The sequence below is a fragment of the Maniola jurtina genome, chromosome 25 (assembly GCF_905333055.1).
Source record: "Maniola jurtina chromosome 25, ilManJurt1.1, whole genome shotgun sequence".
Classification (NCBI taxonomy): Eukaryota; Metazoa; Arthropoda; class Insecta; order Lepidoptera; family Nymphalidae; genus Maniola; species Maniola jurtina.
In genome coordinates, this window is record NC_060053.1 from 6,269,519 (window position 1) to 6,291,941 (window position 22,423).

Consider the following 22,423-nt stretch of genomic DNA (forward strand, 5'->3'; position numbering starts at 1 on the left):
AGACGAAGTCCCATTGACATTTGACAGTGACATATTATTGATTTAAAAAAAAAAAATGCCTTTTGAGTTTTTTGACTCACGACTCACGTCTCACGTGCTATTGTTATTTTTATAAAAAATACTCAATTTTGTTATTCATATGCCTTAAGAATAAACACAATGAAGCATAAAAGGTTTGAAGAGAACATATTGGTCGACGAAGCTTACACAAATTATGGAAGAGTTGACAAAAACGAGGACGCAAAGAAAGGGTCTGGAATCGCTAAACATTTTGCAGAAACTTTGGAATATGGGGAAAAAAAGAAATGGTATCAACAGGTATAGAATATTCTATTCGTCTACAAACTTGTTTCATAAGAAGTCCTTGCTATTTCAACTCGTAAATGTATCAAAATATTCATAACCTCTCCTATTGTATATCTTTTTCTTGTTCTTTATAAAAGGAGAAATTGGCTGGCTAATATCAACTTACATCTGAAACAGCTAGGTCTAGAAACTTAGGGTTTTGCATCTATGCCTCTACAGCACTAGTAGACTCACAATGTTTAGATACACCACCTGATTGAAGCCGGGGTGGAGCTAGATATATTTAAAAAGAAGAACTGACTGACTGACAAGTCAATACTTACAGCTCAAACTGCTGAACGAAGTCACACACATGCCAAAGGGGTATGGGTTTAATGGAAAACTACCAAACCTCTCCCAGGTTAGCCTGCTTCCATCTTAGACTGCATCATCACTTGCCACCAAATGAGATTGCAGTCAAGGGCTAACATCAGCTAATTGTATTATATGTATATGTTTAAACTACTTTTTTTACCCTCCCTAAAATAAAATGGTACATGATAGAAAAAGAGGAATGTGCGAAAGAGTTTCAGAGACAAGTGGTAGATAAAATGATTGAGATGGATGGTGATTTTCAAAAGAAATCAGTGAATGAGTGCTGGAATGAAATGGCTTCATGTATGAGGAGAGTTGCAAGGGATGTTTTTGGTGAGACGAAAAATAAAAGACAGATAGATTGTGGCATAATAAAACGAGAAACCAAGAAAAATATTGGTTTTATTTAACTGAAACGTTGACTCATTTGACAGTAGTTAGATGACAGTTGTCTATGGAGGTACAGCGCGGAGGTCGCATCACCTCATTCTCCCCCGGTTCAGTTTTCACTCTCACTCCCATCAACCACAAAGTCCGCCAGGTAGGTGGGTAATTTTCGCGCCCTATTAGATTTCCTGGGAAGTCCAGTCCTAAGAACTGGCGAGGACGTTGACGGCTCTTCTACACGAGGCGACGACGAAGGAGCGATATTTTCAGGTGGAGGTGTGGAGTTGTTTTCAGATGGAAACGTGAGGCTATCGTCTTCGGAGGCCGTTTCAAAGTTATCATCTCTACTATCATCAGTAGAACTGGGGAAAGGAGCCAATTGACGGTTTGATACCGTTGAGGTTTCTCCATTATCCCGTCTTATGAGAGAGTAGTAGGGGTTGGTCTCTAGAAGCTCGGCTTCCTCGACAAGAGGGTCCGTTTTTGAAGAGCGGATGTTCTTCTTAACGAGGATCGGTCCCGGCGTGAGCCAAGATGGCAGTGAATCTCCGTTCGGGGATCTTCTAGGGTATGTGAAAAGTTTTTCGTGCGGAGTAGCGTTCGTTGCCGTACATAGGAGAGAGCGGACACAATGCAATGCGTCCTTCAGTACTACTTCCCAATTTTCAACCGATAATCCCTTTGACCGAAGGCTGAGTTGAATAGTTCGCCAGAGCGTTCCGTTAAGTCGTTCCACTTGGCCATTACCCTGGGGGTTATAGGGCGTCGTTCTGGACGAGGCTATGTTTGACTGCCGTAGAAATGATTTGAACTCTTCGGACATGAATGACGACCCTCTATCACTATGAATGTAGAGAGGTTGGCCAAATGTCAGAAAAAGATCTTTCAGGCAAGTAATGACGGTGGCTGAGGTCATATCCTTACATGCGTAAGCAAAAGGAAACCGACTGTACTCATCAATAATCGTAAGTATGTACTTGTTGGCTGTTTCAGAAGGCAGTGGTCCTTTAAAATCTATGTTGATCCGTTCAAACGGCGACGTAGCTTTTATCAATTGACCCTTGACCTTAAAAAACCTCGGTTTTATTTCGGCGCAGGTAGGGCACGAAGCGGTCATCTCCTTGACATCATTAGCTGAGTAGGGCAAGTTTTTAGATCTTACCCAGTGATACATTCTAGTTACTCCCGGGTGGCAGAGTGCGTTATGTAGTTCTTTCAACTTGTTTATATTCATGTAGGCGCATACGCGAGATAGAGCGTCCGCAGCAGCGTTTTCAGTGCCTGGTCTGTAAACTATATCGTATTTGAAGCAAGACAGTTCTAATCGCCAACGTTGAATCTTCTCATTTTTTATTTTACTGTTATGATTTTGATTGAACATGAAGGCTACCGATTGTTGGTCTGTTATAAGAAGAAAATGTCTACCAATCAGGTAGTGTCTCCATTTCTTTAGGCTCTCTACTATCGCACAAGCCTCTTTTTCGATTGAGGATTGTTTGCATTCCGAGTTATTCAATGTCCGAGAGAAAAAAGCAACTGGTCTTCCATGTTGCGTCAGCGTAGCCCCTAGCGCGAATTCCGAAGCGTCTGTTTCGACTGTAAACATTTCATTGTCGTTAATGGCTACTAGAGCGGCTGCCTTAATATCTTGCTTGAGTTCTTCAAAGCACTTGAGCGCATCAGGTGGCAACGGGAAAGTAGTCACGCATGTAAGTGGCTTTATTTTTTCGGAGAAACGCGCGATCCATTTAGCGTAATGAGCAAGCATCCCTAGGACTCGTTTTAGTTCACTAGTTTTAGTTGGAGCGGGAAGCTCTAGAAGAGGTTTTAGTCTTTCCGGGTCAGGACTGATTGTGTTATTTTCAACAGTATATCCAAGCAAGTTGATTTTAGTCTTATTGAAAACACTCTTCTGTTCGTTTAGAGTTAAATGAAATTTATTAGCGGCGTCCAAAAAGCGTTTTAGATTGTGGTCATGATCCCTTTGATCTTTGCCGCAGACGGTTACATCATCTAAGTAGGCAAACGTTCCTTCTAATTTCTCTTCTGTTATGATGAAGTCCAGAGTTCGTTGAAAAGCTGCAACGCCATTAGTCACGCCAAATGGAATGCGTGTAAACTGGTACAATTTGCCGCAAGCTTCGAAAGCTGTATATATCTTTTCATTTTCTAAGATGGGTACTTGATGATATGCGCTCTTTAAGTCGATTTGACTGAACACTTTAAATCTTGATACGTTGCTCACGACTGATTCTATGCTTGGCAAGGGGAAGGCATCCAGTTCGGTGAATTTGTTTATTGTCATGGAGTAATCAATGACAAGTCGTTTTCGATGAACTCCTCCTCCCGCTACGAGGACTTGAGCTCTCCAGGGGGAAATGCTTGTTTCAACGACCCCGTCTTCAAGTAATTTAGACACTTCTTCCTTTATGAAGTCCTCATCTTCCTTGCTGTAGCGCCGGCTTCTCACGACGATCGGTCGAATGTTTGGCGACAGATTTGTAAATACGGAGGCTGGTGGCACCGAAGCTTGTAACACGTTGCATATCTCTAAAGGTTCGCCAGGCCCACCAAGATTGAAATGAATGCTCGAGTGATGTTTGAGCAAGTCATGGCCGATGATGACGTCGGCACAGAGGTTGTCGACAACTAGAAGAGGTGTTTGTTTATAAGTATGCTTATTCATCGTAATAGTAGCAAAGCAAACACCTTCAACAAAGGAAACTTGATTGAGAGAAGCGAGATTGACTGTCTGCTGGCAGGGTTTTTTGCGTAGTTTCATTATGCGAGCAACTTTACCATTAATAAAGCTGACCGAACTTCCTGTATCGACGAGAGCATCAGCCTTGTATTCGTTGACCATGATTGGAATTGTTGCACTCCTAAGGCTCGAAGGAGAGGCAGCAGAAATAGCTCCACTGTAGAATTGGTCGTTGTTAGGGGTTGTAGGATCTTCAACTGTCGTGGAGTTCAAGTTAAAATTGCCCGATCTACAGACGCTTGCGAAGTGTCCTTTCTTTGAGCACTTTTTGCAAGTGGCTTTGTTGGCTGGACATCTGAACCTTGGATGAAGACTCCCGCCGCAAAAGAAGCAGGGTTTAGCCGGAGGTGGCGTGTTCGGGGCGGCTTGAAAAGTTCGTGACGATAGAGCCGCCACTAGATTTTCGGATTCCTTTACCCGTGAAATACCTTGCGATATGGCGGTAAGTTGCGAAGAGCTAATACCAATAGTAACTGCATCCTTCTCTGCCGTTTCCAGAGCTACGGCTTGATTAAGTGCTTCTGAGAGAGTGAGTTTAGAGTTTTCTAGTAACCGCTCGCGAATCCTTCGTGATAGTAAGCCGGATATGAGAGCACTACGAACTGCTTGGTCTTCATGCTCTTGGGCTGTGACGTCTTCGAATTTACAATCTTTCGCAGAAAGTCGGAGAGCTCTAACATAGTCAGAGATCGTTTCGTCGGCTCGTTGCTTGCGATTGAAGAGAATGTGTCGAGCTAGAATAGTATTTTTCGGTTTGACATAGATATCTTCTAGAACTTTCATCGAATCTTTATAAGTGGAGCATGTTTTGATATGCTTATAAATCGATGCCGATAAGTGGTTAACTAGGATCTTACGCTTAAGGGAGTCCGGTACATCTTCGGTAATCTCTTCTGCTAAGAAGCTTTCGAATGTCGATTTCCAATGTAGCCATTTTGTATCGGAGTCCGCGACATCAGGCTCGATGTCAAACTTATCGGGTCGCAGATATCTTAACAGCGAAGGCTTGCCTAGTTTTTCGTCAGTCATTCTCAGTTAAATAAATTGTGGCATAATAAAACGAGAAACCAAGAAAAATATTGGTTTTATTTAACTGAAACGTTGACTCATTTGACAGTAGTTAGATGACAGTTGTCTATGGAGGTACAGCGCGGAGGTCGCATCACCTCATAGATAAAGACACGTGGTGGTGGAGTGAGGACGTACAAAAAGTTCTGAAAGAAAAAAAGGATGCCTTTAAAAAGTGGAAAGGTGTGAGTGATAGTGACGTGATTGTGAAACAGAATAAAAAGGAACTATATATAAAGTGTAAAAAGAAAGCTAAAAGAGCTGTCGCTATCGCAAGGGGAAAGACACAAGAAAAATTGTATAGGTCTCTTGAAAGCCCCCAAGGCCAAAAAGACCTATACCGACTAGCAAAAGCAAGAGAAAAGAATGAAAGGGATATTTCCCACATTAAATGCATAAAAGATAACGAAAAGAAAGTTTTAACGAATGACGATGACATAAAAGACCGTTGGAGAGAATATTTCAGGAAGTTAATGAACGAAGAGAATGAGTGGAGTGGAGAGCTAGCTAATGTACCAACTAACTTGGGTGTGGTGAAACAGGTGAGTATAGATGAAGTAAGAATGGCAGTATTAAGTATGAAAAATGGTAGAGCGACAGGGCCAGATAGTATACCAGCTGAGGTATGGAAGTGTCTAAAAGGAGATGGATGGAGCTGGCTGGCTTTGTTCTTCAATAAGATGTTACACGAGGAGGAGATCCCAGAAGAGTGGTGCAACAGTTTGCTGGTGCCCATTTACAAAAACAAGGGTGATGTACAAGACTGTAACAGCTACCGAGGAATAAAGCTCATGTCACATAGTATGAAGATTTTTGAAAAAGTGATAGAAAGAAGAATGAGAGAGGAGACTGAGGTTACCCAAAACCAGTTCGGGTTTATGCCAGGTCGAGGTACGACAGATGCAATATTCGCACTCCGTCAACTCTGCGAGAAATACAAGAATGCACATAGAAACCTGCACATGGTATTTATCGACCTTGAAAAGGCATATGACAGAGTTCCTCGCGAAGTTTTGTGGTGGGCTATGAAAGTGAAGAGATTGCCTGAGAAGTATGTGAGGCTTGTGAAAGCGATGTATAGACGAGCGAGTACAAGGGTCAGATCAGAAGCTGGCGTTACGGACAAGTTCAATGTGGAAGTAGGCTTGCATCAGGGATCGGCTTTAAGTCCTTATTTGTTTGTCCTGGTAATGGATGCTCTGACGTCAAACATACAGGAATAAGCGCCCTGGTGCATGCTGTTTGCCGACGACATTGTGCTTGTCGGAGAGATGCGGCCGACGTCCAGAGCAGATTGCGTAGATGGCAAGAGAAATTGGAGAGTGTTGGCCTGAGGATCAGCCGAACGAAGACAGAACATCTGTTCTGTGACTTCGGTGGCCCCTCCAGTTTCTCTGATATCTGTTTGGATGGCGTAACTCTACCTGTCTGCTCCAATTTCCGGTACCTCGGTTCGCTCTTCCAAAGTGACGGTAGCATTGATCGAGACGTGAACAATAGAATGAATGCGGGATGGATGAAATGGCGACAGGTCTCAGGTGTTATATGCGACCCGAAAATGCCCCTTAAACTTAAGGGGAAAATTTACAAAACTGTCGTTAGACCTGTCACATTGTATGGTTCAGAATGTTGGGCGGTAAAAGGGAAGGATGAAAGACGAGTACATGCGACCGAAATGCGAATGTTGAGATGGATGTGTGGTGTGACAAGAATGGATATGATAAGGAATGAATATATAAGGGGAAGTTTAAAAGTAGCACCAGTGGTAGAAAAAATGAGGAGTAATAGGCTGGCATGGTATGGGCATGTAATGCGGAGGGAAGAGAGTCATATCACTAGAAGAATGTTAAATATGCATGTGGATGGAGAAAAGAGAAGAGGACGACCAAAGAAAAGGTGGATGGATTGCGTGAAAGAGGATATGCGTATTAAAGGGGTAGATGATAAGTTGATGGATGACAGAAGAGAGTGGAAGAGGAAGACATGTTGTGCCGACCCCACGTAGCATGGGATAAGGGCTGGAAGAAGAAGAGTTTAAACTACTTTTTTTAAACATCTTATTTACCTTATTATTTCACTTTTATTCAGTTGCCCGAAGAACCAACATCAGCTGCTATTGGCTTATCATCAGAAAAAGTTGAAGAGTTGAGGAAAGAAGCCAACAGTGCATTGCATGGAGACACAATGGCTTATGAGACTAGTGAGTAATTAAATGTTGTATAGAAGCAGGTGTTACTTTGCGGAAGTCCATGATATAAAGCGAACTAACAGCTTAATTTGCTATAATCCACTAATCCAGACGAATCTGTATGATACAGCATGCAATATGCATACTGCACTGCCACAAATGGCATTGCGGCTGTTATTCTACCACAATAGAGCTGCAGAATCAATGTGATTTATATCAAACTAGCTGACGCCCGCGACTTCGTCCGCGTGGATTAAGGTTTTTTGAAATCCCGTGGGAACTCTTTGGTTTTCCGGGATAAAAAGTAGCCTATGTGCTAATCCAGGATATTATCTATCTCCATTCCGAATTTCAGTCAAATCCGTCCAGTAGTTTTTGCGTGAAGGAGTAACAAACATACACACACGCACACACACACATACAAACTTTCGCCTTTATAATATTAGTGTGATATTACACTTGCAGAAACCAGCAAAAGTAGCTCATCAGACTACCAGTGGGCTAAAACACTATTGACTAAGGGTACTATTGGAGACAGAGTTGCAGCTGCTACTATATTAATACAGGTTAGGGAAACCTCTAATCTCTATTCTTAATCAATTAAAAAACCTTTGTTTTTTTAAAATCTTTTATTGGTTTTATCATTGATCATTTGCCCAGCTATATAATTTAGACGCGGGAACTTCCTTTTTTTTAGAGAAAATTAAAAAAAACTGCTGTTGGTAAAGATTTATACTCTGTTTTAATTTTATTTTAATTTTGTCATTTTTTAAACTATTATTTTAATATTTTTTTTTATTTAATGTGAGTAAAGTGTATATGTATATCATACATTATAGACTTTGTATAGGTGTACAATGTACATTGGTACCTAACTTATATAAATACTAACTTATTTTTTAGGACAATCCAATATACAATTTGACAGCTCTAAGAAATTTAATAAACAGTGTGAAACCAGCTAAAAAGAAGGATGGTATTGTTATTATTGGTAAGTGTAAAACCAAATTCACTACCCATAATATAATAAATGTATTTATGTAAAATTACTTTATAAGCCAACATTTAAAAAAATGTTACAGATGCATTATCAGAGCTCCTAATATCGGAACTATTGATACCTGACGTGAAGCTGCGTACATTTGAACAGCATCCATTGGATAAACTAGATGAGATGACGTCTGGCAATAAGCAGGCAAGACGAAATATACTCAAGCTATGGTATTATGAAGATCAGCTCAAAGAGTTGTATGGAAGTAAGTGGAATCAATACTTATAATAAAACAGCAATGCGCGGAAACTCAATTGCTTTTATACATGGCATAATATTGGATATCAAATCTTTGAAAAGAGCAACCGCCGAGTTTCTTGCTGGTTCTTCTCGGTAGGAAAGGCATTCCGAACCAGTGGTAGATGCTTTTGATGATTCAAAAGAACTTTGAAAATTCTAATTTAATAAAAATATTTTGAATAAAACTAACTGGACAATTTCGTCTGAGTCTGACTCGCACTTGGCTGGTTTCCTTTTATTTATTTAGATGTCTTTTGTTTCAGCATACGTAGATGCATTGAATAAGTTCGCACATGACTCAGTGGACGCTAATAAGGAAAAGTCTGTGAGCGCCATGTCCTATCTTTTGATGCATCATCCGGAAAGGGAAAAGGTATTTAGATCTTTTGGGTTCCTAAATTATGAATTTTTATGCGATTTTAATCATTAACTAGTATTATTTAGAATTTTAGATCCCACAACATATTTTGTACACTTATTTTACCATTGTACTGTACTTTTTTTTTTTAATCTTTATTTTAAGAGATTATTCGCTGGGCGAATATGCCTCTCTATATAGCTGCAATATAGTGCATTCTAAATCTAAATTAATCTAGATTAAACTGTACTGTACTGATCTGACTTTCGTAAGCGCTTTTATAAGTCTAAATCGAAGAAAATACAAATAATAATTCTCTAAAAGCACTCAAAGCCAAAGTCAGAGTCAAAATCATTTATTCAAAGTAGGTACAGTTGTACTCCTTTTGATGGTCAGAATTGTTAAATTTGTATGATATAGTGGATATGGACTGTTAGATCCCTTTCAATCATTTCTTTATTCCGCCTTTACTTCTAAATTCTTGAACAGATTTCGGTATTAGAATCGTTATAACCTCGAATCGTTAGAGCCTCGATAGCTCAACGGTTGAGGAGCGGTCTGAATTCCGAAAGGTCGGTGGTTCAAACCCCACCCGTTGCACTATTGTCGTACCCACTCCTGGCACAAGATTTACGCTTAATTGGAGGGGAAAGGGGAGTATTAGTCATGATTAGCACAGCTAATATTCATTAAAAAAAAAAAACACTACTTCGCTTCGTTATATCATTCCGAGTAACACAGGCCTAAATTTTTTTTGAAAAAAATCAATATGGCGGCTGTATAGTTCGTTTTAGTTCGTTTTTTGGCAGGATAGACATGTTTTTAATTTTTTTAATTCTTTATTAGATGCTGTTAACATACATAATAAACAAGCTGGGAGACCCAAGTCAAACGGTTGCATCTAAAGTGATATACCATCTGTGCCAGATTCTGTACAATCATCCTAACATGAAAGCTGTTGTCCTTACTGAGATTGAAAAGATGCTGTTTAGGTAAGAGATCACTTCCTATATTATGATTTACATATTATGAGGTTATTATAATTATTTCATGTGTGTTGGGGTTTATGTGATAAATAATGAAACATATTAAATAAAATAAGTAAATATTTTTTTTTTATTCGATTAAACTTGTACTTTTACATGTTGTGTAAAATGTTATGCGCATGTGAACGAAATACGTGCGTACGAAATATACGTGTGCCTGAAAACATACGTGCATACGAAAAATAACGAAAAAATATAATGTGCTTTCAAAAAATTACGTGCGTTCCAAAAATATACGTTAGTAGGAAAAAAAAGAATAGGTTCGTGCGAAAAAAATACTTGAATACGAAAAAATATACTTTCGTGTGAAAAAATAGAACGTGCCAAAAAACGTGTATACGAAAAAATATGTGCGTGCTATCATAAGGTGCGTGTATGCAATCCTAGTATAAGAGTGTAGCTAATTCATTACACGATCTCTTAGACTAAAATTGTGTGATGCTCTATCTCTTATTAACCCCCGACCCAAAAAGAGGGGTGCTATAAGTTTGACGTGTGTATCTGTGTATCTGTGTTTCTGTGTATCTGTGTATCTGTCTGTGGCATCGTAGCGCCTAAACGAATGAACCAATTTTAATTTAGTTTTTTTTGTTTGAAAGGTGGCTTGATCGAGAGTGTTCTTAGCTATAATCTAAAAAAATTGGTTCAGCCGTTTAAGAGTTATCAGCTCTTTTCTAGTTTTCTTGTAGAAAAGAAGGTTATATAACCGTTAGGTTCATAATATTATGTCAATAGACAAATGTCAAGCTGTCAAGATGGACGTTGCCTAAATACATAATTATTTATTTGAAAATGATGTTTTGGAAAACTCAAATACTTTGGATCGTCGGGGGTGTTATAAATTTTTAATTTACACTTGTTTACTCGTATTGCTAAAATATATAACACTGAATTTTCACTAACTTTCAGGTCAAATATCTCGCCCCGCGCCCAGTACTATGGCATATGTTTTTTGAATCAGTTCTTCCTTGGAAAAGACGATAACAGAATAGCAGAGAATTTGATAAGAATATACTTTGCTTTCTTCAAAGCGTCTATTAAAAAGGTAACATTTTATTTTGCAGTGCTGAGAAAATTATTTTTAAGAAAAGTAGTATTTGGTTCATTGGTTTGTCCTTCAGTCACGTCGCAACGGAACAACGGATCGATTTTACTTTTGTATTGGTATAGTTAATGACTTGGAGATTGGCATATGCTTCTTTTGTTTCTTTAAAATTAAAGAGAAAAAAAAAAACTACTGGACCGATTTGACTGAAATTTAGAATGGGCTACTGTTTATCCCGGAAAATTAAAGAGTTTCTACAGGATTTTTAAAAAACGTAAATCCTCTCGAACGAAGTCGTGAGCATGAGCTAGTTTTTAATAGTTCTAAATATTTTCGAGAAATAATAAGAATACTTTTGAGAAATTCACTATGATTTGCTACCAAAGTTACTGAATTAAACAAAAACTTTATTCCTAGGGTGAAATTGACTCTCGCCTAATGTCAGCCATTCTGACTGGTGTCAAACGCGCCTACCCATTCGCCGACAAAGACCGGCTGGCCGAAACTTCCAACCATGTGGATGCTATACATAAACTGGTGCATTTGGCCAGTCTCAACGTGGCTATACATGCTTTATCTCTCCTGTATCACATCAGTGACGCTTCCAAAGGAACTTCGGATAGGTAAGTTGTAAACTGACCCATTGACAGGCAATTACTAACATACTGACAAAAATCAACCGATTGTTATAGACTCAAAACCAATTTGATGACATAAATAGACTCTAATTGTCAATAACTTACCAACAAAGACCAACTAACTGGCAGACAAATATCAACTGATCAACAAAAACCAATTGAATGCTATAAACTGACTAACTGGCCAAGACAAGCTGTCTGATATAGACCAACCGTTAGACTGACTGGCCTACAGCCATGTAGATGACTTGGTTTTGGTACATTTAGCCAGCATCAACGTGGCTATCCATGCTTTAGCTCTCCTGTATCACATCAGTGACGCTTCCAAAGGAACTTCGGATAGGTAAGTTGTAAACTGACCCATTGACAGGCAATTACTAACATACTGACAAAAATCAACCGATTGTTATAGACTCAAAACCAATTTGATGACATAAATAGACTCTAATTGTAAATGACTTACCAACAAAGACCAACTAACTGGCAGACAAATATCATCTGATCAACAAAAACTAACTGACTGCTATAAACTGACTGACTGGCCAAGACAAGCTGTCTGATATAGACCAACCGTTAGACTGACTGGCCTACAGCCATGTAGATGACTTGGTTTTGGTACATTTAGCCAGCATCAATGTGGCTATCCATGCTTTAGCTCTCCTGTATCACATCAGTGACGCTTCCAAAGGTACTTCGGATAGGTAAGTTGTAAACTGACCCACTGACAGGCAAATACTGACAAAAATCAACCGATTGTTATAGACTCAAAACCAACTGGATGACATAGATAGACTGATTGTAAAAAATGACTTACCAACAATGACCAACTAACTGGCGGACAAATATCAACTGATCAACAAAAACCAACTGACTGGGCCAAGACAAGCTGTCTGATATAGACCAACCGTTAGACTGACTGGCCTACAGCCATGTAGATGACTTGGTTTTGGTACATTTAGCCAGCATCAACGTGGTTATCCATGCTTTAGCTCTCCTGTATCACATCAGTGACGCTTCCAAAGGAACTTCGGATAGGTAAGTTGTAAACTGACCCATTGACAGGCAATTACTAACATACTGACAAAAATCAACCGATTGTTATAGACTCAAAACCAATTTGATGACATAAATAGACTCTAATTGTAAATGACTTACCAACAAAGACCAACTAACTGGCAGACAAATATCATCTGATCAACAAAAACTAACTGACTGCTATAAACTGACTGACTGGCCAAGACAAGCTGTCTGATATAGACCAACCGTTAGACTGACTGGCCTACAGCCATGTAGATGACTTGGTTTTGGTACATTTAGCCAGCATCAATGTGGCTATCCATGCTTTAGCTCTCCTGTATCACATCAGTGACGCTTCCAAAGGTACTTCGGATAGGTAAGTTGTAAACTGACCCACTGACAGGCAAATACTAAACAAAACCAACTGGATGACATACATAGATAATTGTAAAAAATGACTTACCTACAAAAACCAACTAACTGGCAGACAAATATCAACAGATCAACAAAAACCAACTGAGTGGCCAAGATAAGCTGTTTGATATAGACAAACCGTTAGACTGACTGGCCTACAGCCATGTAGATGACTTGGTTTTGGTACATTTAGCCAGCATCAACATGGTTATCCATTCTTTAGCTCTCCTGTATCACATCAGTGACGCTTCCAAAGGAAATTCCGATAGGTAAGTTGTAAACTGACCCACTGACAGGCAAATACTGACATACTGACAAAAATCAACCAATTGTTATAGACTCAAAACCAACTGGATGACATAAATAGACTAATTGTAAAAAAATACTTACCAACAGAGACCAACTAACTGGCAGACAAATATCAACTGATCAACAAAAACCAACTGACTGACTGGCCAAGACAAGCTGTCTGATATAGACATACCGTTAGACTGACTGGCCTACAGCCATGTAGATGACTTGGTTTTGGTACATTTAGCCAGCATCAACGTGGTTATCCATGCTTTAGCTCTCGTGTATCACATCAGTGACTCTTCCAAAGGTACTTCCGATAGGTAAGTTGCTTTTCTTATCATAGGCTGGCTGATAAAGACTAACTGACCAACAAAAACCGACCAAACGGACTAAAATCTGTATCATATCAGTGACGATTTCATATATAAATAAGTCGTAAACTGACCAACTGGCAGACTAATATCAACTGACCGATGAAAATAAACCGATTATTGTAGACTGACTGATGGACCAAGACGAACTGGCTGACATAGACTGACTGACTGACAAAATCTGACTGACCAACAAAGACCCATTGGTCGAAATATTCAACCATAGGGATTGGGGAACCAATGACTGATGGAATCATTGGAATAGACGTTTTCAATACCCTATAACTAAGCCGCTGCTATCCGTCAGTCTGTCTGTCTGTCAGCGGGCTGTATCTCGTGAACCATAATAGATAGATAGTTGAAATTTTCACAGAATGTTTATTTCTATTGCCGCTATAAAAACAATATTTTTTTTTTAAAATAAAGAGATTTCTTGTGCGATGGTACGGAACTCTTTGTATGCGAGTCCGACTCGCACTTAACGGTTTTTTTTTTCAGATACTACACTGCCCTCTACCGTAAACTGACTAACGCGGAAATATTCAACACAACACATTCCGCTCTACTCTTCTCGCTCATTTACAAGTCGTTGAAGCAGGACAGCAATATCGACCGGGTGACTGCGTTCATAAAGAGACTTTTACAGGTAAATATTCAATTTTAAGTAGTTCTTTTTATTTATCTATTCAGCAAATCTTAGGGGTTGAATTTTCAAAAATTCTTAACAGATGCTTAAGAGGGCTCTCTCTGTCACTCGTTTCCACTCGTTTCATACAATCGTAGTTCCAATTTCATTTGAATATTAAGCAACCTAAGTCCATGAAATTTTGCAGACATATTCTAGAAACTAATATCTAGGTCTGTGGTTTTCCAGATTTCTGTTAAAATATTCGGTTTCAAAGTTACGCGGTCTTAAAATTTTCATACAAATCTTGGAGCCCCTGTAATTTTAAAACTACATATTTTTAGAAAAATCTAAAAAACCACAGACACAGATATTAGTTTCTAGAATATGTCTGCAAAATTTCATGGACTTTGCTTGCTTAATATTCAAATGAAATTGGAACTACGATTGTATGAAACGAGTGGAAACGAGTGACGGAGAGAGCCCTGTTAACGTCATATAACTATCATAATATCTGCATGCCAAATTTTAGCCCGATCTGTCTAGTATTTGAGCTGTGCGTTGATAGATCAATCAGATTTTTCCTTTTCTGTATTTAGATTACAGATAATATTGGCCATAAAACGCATTGTATGATCCAGATTCTTCTTTCCACGCACATGCAAACTATGGAATTAACTCCCTTCATTTTGATGGTGTTACCACTAGATTACAACATGGGGTTATTCAACAAATTCCTTAAAGGCTGGCAACGCTTTGGCGATGCTGCACATGTTCATGAGCGGCGGTAATCACTTAACATCAGGTGACCCGCCTGCTCGTTCGCTCGCTGTTTTTATTTAAAAAAAAAAGAAGATTCCGATGAATTGAGAACCTCCTCCTATTTGGAAGTCGGTTAAAAAACTTTATTTTATGGCAATGTATGACTGTCTATCTATTTGCAGTTGTGTTGCTACATGAGTCCAGCGCAGGCTTGCGGGATGTTGTTCCTGATATCGCAAGTCTTAAAGAATAGCGACAAAAAGGACGCCCTCAAACTGGTTTGGAGTAAAAAGGAATTAAAAGAGGTATGTAGTAACTATTTGAAAACTTATACATTTTTGTCAGAAATAGAAAAAATAATGGCCCATTGTGGTATTTTCAGGTTTTTTCCTTCTTCACTTTTCAAAATTCAAAATATTTTTATTCAATTAAACTTTTACGAGTGCTTTTGAATCGTCAAAAAAATCTACCACTGGTTCGGAATGCCGTTCCTACCGAGAAGAACCAGCAAGAAACTCGGCGGTTGCTCTTTCAAGTACATATTTAATTTACAATAATATGCCATTTTGCTGTGAAACCTTGCCTTTCATGACTCAGGATTAACGAGTACCCTATGGATTTTCTTCACAGACACGACAGACAGACAACAGAGGGATTCTATACGGGTTCCGTTTTTCGTTTAAGGTACGGAACCCTAAAATGACACGGGAATGCCCTTTCCACTACTATCCTATATTCTAATTCCACTTTTGAAAAGTACTAGACTTTTATTGCAAGATGTAAGTCAAAGTCATTCAAAGTAGGTACAATTGTACTCCTTTTGATGGTCGGAATCGTTAAATTTGTACGATATAGTGGTTATAATTAAATACGTAACTTAAAACTAAAGCTACGAGGGTTCCAAACGCGCCCACGTCTGAGAAGAGCCCACATAAAGTAAATATTTTAACTACTTCTATTACAGGAAATCAAAGAAGATCCAGAAAACCAGCTAAAGACAGATGAGAGTAAAGACGAATCTGGCAACATTCTATCAGAAACAAATGGCACAGAAGAGAAGCTAGATAATGCAGAACAAAAGATAGAAGGCTCGGAAGAGATGAAAGAAGAAGTAAAAATGGAATCGAAGAAGATTGACCTTCTGCATGGCGATAAGAGAGATCTGTTGATAGGTATTATATTTTCATCGATGTATATTTTGTATTTAAGTCTATTTACTGGAACATGGTAATGGAAACCAAGGCCCATGGTTTTAGTCAGTTTCTAACCACTATACTTTATCTGCGGAAAGAGGTTAGTATAGCGTTATATGTGTATATATAGTGTAGAGGTAGTTATAAAAAATATCTATTAATATGTACATAAGTTGTGACTTGACAAGAATCTATACTAATAAATAAAAATAAAATAAAATAGTGTTCTCTCTGTCATGTAACCCCGGGAGTCTGGGGTTCCATCTCTAACTTTTGGATTTATGGGCGTTTAAGCAATTAAATATTTAATTTATGCTTTAACTGTAAAAGAAAACATCGTGAGGAAACCTGCATGCCTGAGAGTTCTCCATAATGTTCTCAAAGGTGTATGAAATCTGTCAAAATTCCTTCACGGCCAAAACCTTCTCATTCTAAAACGAGACCCATGCTTAGTAGTATGTCGGCGATGGGTTAATTTTTTTTTTAAAGAATATTAGCCATTTTTAATCATGACTAACATTCCCCTTTCCCCTCCAACTAAGCGTTAAGCTTGTGCTAGGAGTGGATACGACAATAGTGCAACGGGTGGGGTTTGAACCGGCGACCTTTCGGATTTCAGTCCGCTCCTATAACCGCTGAGCTATTGAGGCTTCTAATGATGATGATGATTATTTTCTAACTCTTCAAACGATTCCCAGATGACGACGAAGAAGAAGCATACGTGGACTTAAAGATCGACGACGAGGGTAACATAAAACCCAAAAAGCGACGTAAGATGGCTGTCACAGGGTGGTACCACGCTAAAGTTGCTCCCGACAAAACAGACGATACAGAAGAGAAAGAAGCTACCGCCAAAATACAGCTCAAGAAGACCATCAATATGGATAGAGTAAGTATGCATATGTGTGTGTGTGTGTGTGTGTGTGTGTGTGTGTGTGTGTGTGTGTGTGTGTGTGTGTGTGTGTGTGTGTGTGTGTGTGTGTGTGTGTGTGTGTGTGTGTGTGTGTGTGTGTGTGTGTGTGTGTGTGTGTGTGTGTGTGTGTGGTGTGTGTGTGTATGTTTGTTACTCCTTCACGCAAAAACTACTGGACGTATTGGGCTGAAATTTAGAATGGAGATAGATTATACCCTGGATTATCACATAGGCTACTTTTTATCCCGAAAAACCAAGGAGTTCCCACGGGAATTTTAAAAACCCTACATCCACGCGAACGAAGTCGCGGGTATCAGCTAGTCCATGGATAAAGTAGATACAATGGGTTGATCATGATGACGATGATGATGATGCGTGTGTTTCATATCGCTTGGCTTCCATTGCTTAGTCATCAAACTGGTTTATCCATCCATACTGCCATACCAATGTTATAAATGTGAAAGTGTGTCTGTCTGCTATTTTATCACGGCCCATCCGTTTAACCGATTTGGATGAAATTAGGTACACAGGTAGCTTGCTTCCCTGTAATTGATATACGCAACTTTTTATCCCGGAAAATCAAAGAATCCCCACGGGATTCTTAAAGCTCCATCCATTTAACTGATTTATATGAAAATTAGTGCAGAAGTAGCTCGCGTCCCGGAAATGGATGTAGGCAAATTTTTATAATGAATAGCAGAGTTCTCACAGGATTTTCAAAAACCTAAATCGTTGCGGCCTTCAGCTAGTAATTAAATAAATGTTTATGTTTTATCATAGGTAATATCGGAGTACAATCCACATGCCCGAAACCCGGCATTCTCGGGCGCCCACTGCACGGCGTATTTGGAGCTGTTGCCTTTGTCCAACCATTTCCATCCTAGTGTCAAGTTGTTTGCTCAGAAATTGATACATGGTGAGTTTACCGACTAGTAACAAATACAATAAAACAAGTAAAACAATTCAATTCAATTCAAAATATTTTTATTCAATTGGACTTTTACAAGTACTTTTGAATCGTCAAGAGCATCTACCACTGGTTCGGAAAGCCTTTCCTACCGAGAAGAACCAGCAAGAAACTCGGCGGTTGCTCTTTTCAAAGATTTGATATACAATATTATGGCATGTATAAAAGTAATTGAAGTCTAGTGCATTGCTGGAGCGAGCTGCAGGTCAAATCCACGCTCTTTTATCATTTACATAATCTTTGATAGTAGAATATGCTTTTTTCAGGAGCATAGTTTTAATAGATTGTTTAGACTTGTGTAAAGGCAAGGCCAAAATTGATTGCGGAAAAACATACCAAGACATATTGGAGTCCCCATGATAGACAAGAGGGTTGGCCATGATACTGAGTCTGGCAATGTATGACGATTTCTAATATTATTCCAAAGAATATATTTTAGAAAAACTAAGACTTTCTACTTTTACGAAAAATTTTATACACCTTTTGCCGGTTACCAAAGCCACCATGATCCAAACTTCATAGTCGCCGGTTGTTCTTTCCTGTGTTAAGATTGTTAGGGTAACAAAGGTCTGAGGGCCAGACCTTCATTATTTTCACGAATTAACGAAGCTATTGGACTTTCTTGGCTGGCTCCATTGGCTTCCAATGGCTTCATTAAACCCGTTTCCACTAAGCTATGTGGAGCAATGAAAATGTTTAGTGGATATATCACACACATCTACAGCAACGTGGAAAAGCAGCCTTAAAGTGTATATTTTACATCCACAGAGCAAATAATCCATTACAGTGGTGACCCTCTCAAAGACTTTGCGGGCATTCGTTTCCTCGACCGCTTCGTTTTCAAAAACCCTAAAAAACGCACTGAAGATCATGTGGAAGGCGAACTTAAAAGGATTAAGGGGTCGCATCCTAAGTTTGCTATTAGGAAGAACTATATGGCCAGAGGTTAGTGTTATAATCCATATCTAAATATATAAAAGGAGAAGGTGATTGATTGACTGATCTATCAACGCATAGCTTAAACAACTGAGCGGATCGTGCTGGAATTCGATAGCTTACATTCGCAAAGGATTTTTGAAAATTCAACCCCTAGGGGGTAAAATAGGGGTTCGAAATTTGTGTATTCCACGCGGGCGCAATAAAACGCGCATAAAAATGACCGCAATGAAAGTTATCCATACTAATATTATAAATGCGAAAGTGTGTCTGTCTGTCTGCCACGTTTTCACAGCCCAACCGCTGAACCGATTTTAATGAAATTTTGCACAGATATGGGATCCATCCCGGGGAAGGACATAGGCTACTTTTTATCCCGGAAAATCAAAGAGTTCCTATGGGATTTTAAAAAACCGAAATCCACGCGGGCGAAGTCGCGGACATCCTCTAGTTTCTTATACGATGGTACGGTACCCGTAGTATGCGAGTCCAACTTGCACTTATGTTCTAACTAGCTGATGCCCGCGACTTCGTTCGCGTGGATGTAGGTTTTTTAAAATTCCCGGGGGAACTCTTTGATTTTCCGGAATAAAAAGTAGCCTATGTGCTAAGCCAGGGTATAATCTATATCCATTCTAAATTTCAGCCCAATCCGTCCAGTAGTTTTTGCGTGAAGGAGTAACAAACATACACACAAACACACACACACACACACACACGCCTATTTTGTGTTAATTAAGATTTAATTTATCAATTTTTGTAGGAATCAAGAGTGTGTCAGTAAATTCATCCACTTATCTAAATCAAGACGCAAAGGGAGTTCCAGTCGACGAGCAATTTTTATATGAGTGAGTAAATTCATACTTCCATAGGGTGTTCGCATAAAGAAGCAGGTTTCCGTAGCGTCAAGTCGGCGTAGGTCGGTATCGCTGTGCGGGTATAAAAAAATTCATAAGAAAAATAAAACCGACTTCAAAAAACCACAAACACTAAAAAGTAAAAAAATTGTAGTAAAAAATGATTATTTTTCTTTTGAAAATTTTTTATTTTACAATTTTTAGTGGCCCCACTGTACAATAATATGCGATGCCCAGTTAAAACTACTGTTTACTAAGCTATTACACTGATCGTGAGCAATTTGCTCTTATCCATTGAGGAGTTCTGTTCTCCAGCTCCGAAGATATTCATCAGATCTTCACCAAATTTATATGGGACCATTTGCAAAGAATACCCTTTAAAAAAATATTCCAAATCAGTCCAGGCGTCTTTGAGTAATTGGGGAACATACATAAAAAAAATATTCCGATGAATTGAGAACCTCCTTTTTTGAAGTCAGTTAAAAATAGCCTTATGTTATCTTATACTTCGGGACCCTAAAAAGTCGCCCTTGGTATTGAATTCAAAGGTTATTTCTATATATTTTAGTGTATATCTGATATTTCCCACAGTTTCCTTCAAAAACGTCGCCATGCCAATGATCCTGATGACGAAGACAGCGATAAAGACTCAGTCACCAGCGAAGACTTCGAACAGTATCTTGACTCGTTCACAGGAACCAAGGCTGCAGAAGGTAATATATTGCATACATTTTGAGAACTCACCATATTTTGTTCTCACCATATGTTTCTTGGTTTGATAAGTTACAAACGAGAAACGCACTAGGCCGGCATAGTAGTCTCGTGAAACGCGTAGTGTCACAACTATTATTTAAAACGTAAAATAACCACACTTACACATCAAATAAATACATATTGCATACATTTTGAGAACTCACTCATTGCATTTGCTCTGTGTTAACTGTCATGTCGAAAGTACGGTTCACCCTTATGATTAAAATCGGTTCAGTAGTTTCAGAGTTATTGATTACTAACAAACAAATGTTTTTTGTTTCAGAATCTGATGAAGAATTAGATTATCTAGCAGAACTGGCAGCGGCGAAACAGAAGCGTCCCAGCAAAGGTGATAAGCAAAGTGATGATGAACTCGGTGATGGTGATGAAGAGGCTGAAGATGATATTGGTGATGAAGGTAAAATCATTGTTAGATTAGTAAAAAAGCTTATTTATAAATAGGAAACACTTTGGCAAAGGTGATAAGAAAAATGATGATGAAACAGTTGAAGATGGTGATGAAATTGGTGAACATAGTGATGATGAAAGAATATTAATCATGAAAGGGAGTTTTTATGTACAAAGATGTTGGTATTGTTCACAGATGGAAGTGATGGTGATCTGAATATTTCTGGAGATGATGATGAACCGGTGCTGTCTGGTGATGAAGACGGTAAGTAATGTGGTTATACACAATCTTTAAACTTATTTGACAATTATAAAAGTCATACTATCCTTTTCTAAAGGAAACATGTGAACAGGATAGCACTATCTGATGCCCGCGTTTTTGATTTAGTCCGTGATTTAGATTTTTCAAAATCCCATAAGAACTCATTGATTTTTCGGAAAAAGTAGCCTATGAGCACTCATTCGTATTCAATTTGTATTCGTTTTCACAAAAATACGTATCAAATAACAAACGTAGAAACTCGAATGAGTGCACGCGTACGTACATTTTGTTGGAAACGAATACGAATGAGTTCACGAACGTCCTAAGTGTTAATCCAGAGTATAATCTATCTCCATTTCAAATTTCAGCCAAATCTGTGCAGTAGTTTTTTCGTGAAAGAGTAACAAACATACACACACAGATACAAACTTTCGCCTTTATAATTTAGTGTGATGATTTCTTTTTAACAGAATTACTTCTCGAAGATAGCGATGAGGAAGAACAAATCGATGTGCCTGGCAAAAAGTCCGCTAATAAGAAAAATCAACTCAAACTTAAAGGTAACAAGTGTAAATTAAAATTTTATAACACCCCCAACAAGTGAAGGTTACAGTAACTAGAAAAGAGCTGATAACTTTCAAACGGCTGAGCCGATTTTCTTGGATTATAGCTAAGAACACTCTCGATCAAGCCACCTTTCAAACAAAAAAAAAAAACAAAATTAAAACAAAATCTGCACTTGGCCAGGCAGCGTGGTAGACTATGGCCAAAATGAGCCAGCGATGAGTTGATCATGACCAAAATATAATAACCATGCTTATATTTTACAGGCAGCGACGACCTAGGCTCATTATTCGCGTCGGCGGAACAATTCTCCACTCTACTAGAAGAAACAGCATCAAACAAGAAACAAGGCTCAAGCCAAGCTGTATCTAACACTGACAACGCGAGCACAAAACAGCTCGCCTGGGAAGACAACAGGGATAGATGGATCAAAGGGTACAACAAAAAAATCCTTGGCCACAAAGGAAACAACAAAAAGTTTAAAAAGAGAAACTTCAAAGACAGTCCAAACAAAATGGCGGATAGGAAAAAAGGCGGGAAGCGAAAAGACGGTGACTCTAGCGGTGTTGGCGGGAAAAAGAGAAAACATAAGTAACTGTGTTGTATAATTATCATTATGCAAATTAATATTAAAATGTTGACTTG

General features: G+C 38.7%; 1 protein-coding gene across 1 annotated transcript; it reads left to right on the forward strand.

Moving 5' to 3' along the window:
- Positions 1 to 64: 64 nt before the first annotated feature.
- LOC123878219 (CCAAT/enhancer-binding protein zeta) lies at positions 65 to 22,422 on the forward strand. The gene is made up of 21 exons (XM_045925352.1): positions 65 to 318; positions 6,965 to 7,076; positions 7,530 to 7,630; positions 7,968 to 8,055; positions 8,147 to 8,320; positions 8,619 to 8,728; positions 9,560 to 9,705; positions 10,669 to 10,804; positions 11,222 to 11,427; positions 14,037 to 14,184; positions 15,108 to 15,230; positions 15,890 to 16,097; positions 16,817 to 17,007; positions 17,812 to 17,947; positions 18,767 to 18,943; positions 19,698 to 19,782; positions 20,383 to 20,504; positions 20,828 to 20,962; positions 21,149 to 21,217; positions 21,685 to 21,774; positions 22,045 to 22,422. Exons 1-21 carry the CDS (start codon positions 160 to 162, stop codon positions 22,371 to 22,373), a joined length of 3,045 nt encoding a protein of 1,014 aa, XP_045781308.1. The 5' UTR covers positions 65 to 159; the 3' UTR covers positions 22,374 to 22,422.
- The last annotated feature ends 1 nt before the right edge of the window (position 22,423 follows it).

Coding starts and splice junctions, on each gene's coding strand:
- LOC123878219 (XM_045925352.1), top strand. CDS start 160: ATGAAGCATAAAAGGTTTGAAGAGAACATATTGGTCGACGAAGCTTAC. Junction 10,805..11,221: donor TCAAAGCGTCTATTAAAAAG/GTAACATTTTAT, acceptor CTTTATTCCTAG/GGTGAAATTGACTCTCGCCT. Junction 20,505..20,827: donor AGGAACCAAGGCTGCAGAAG/GTAATATATTGC, acceptor TTTTTGTTTCAG/AATCTGATGAAGAATTAGAT.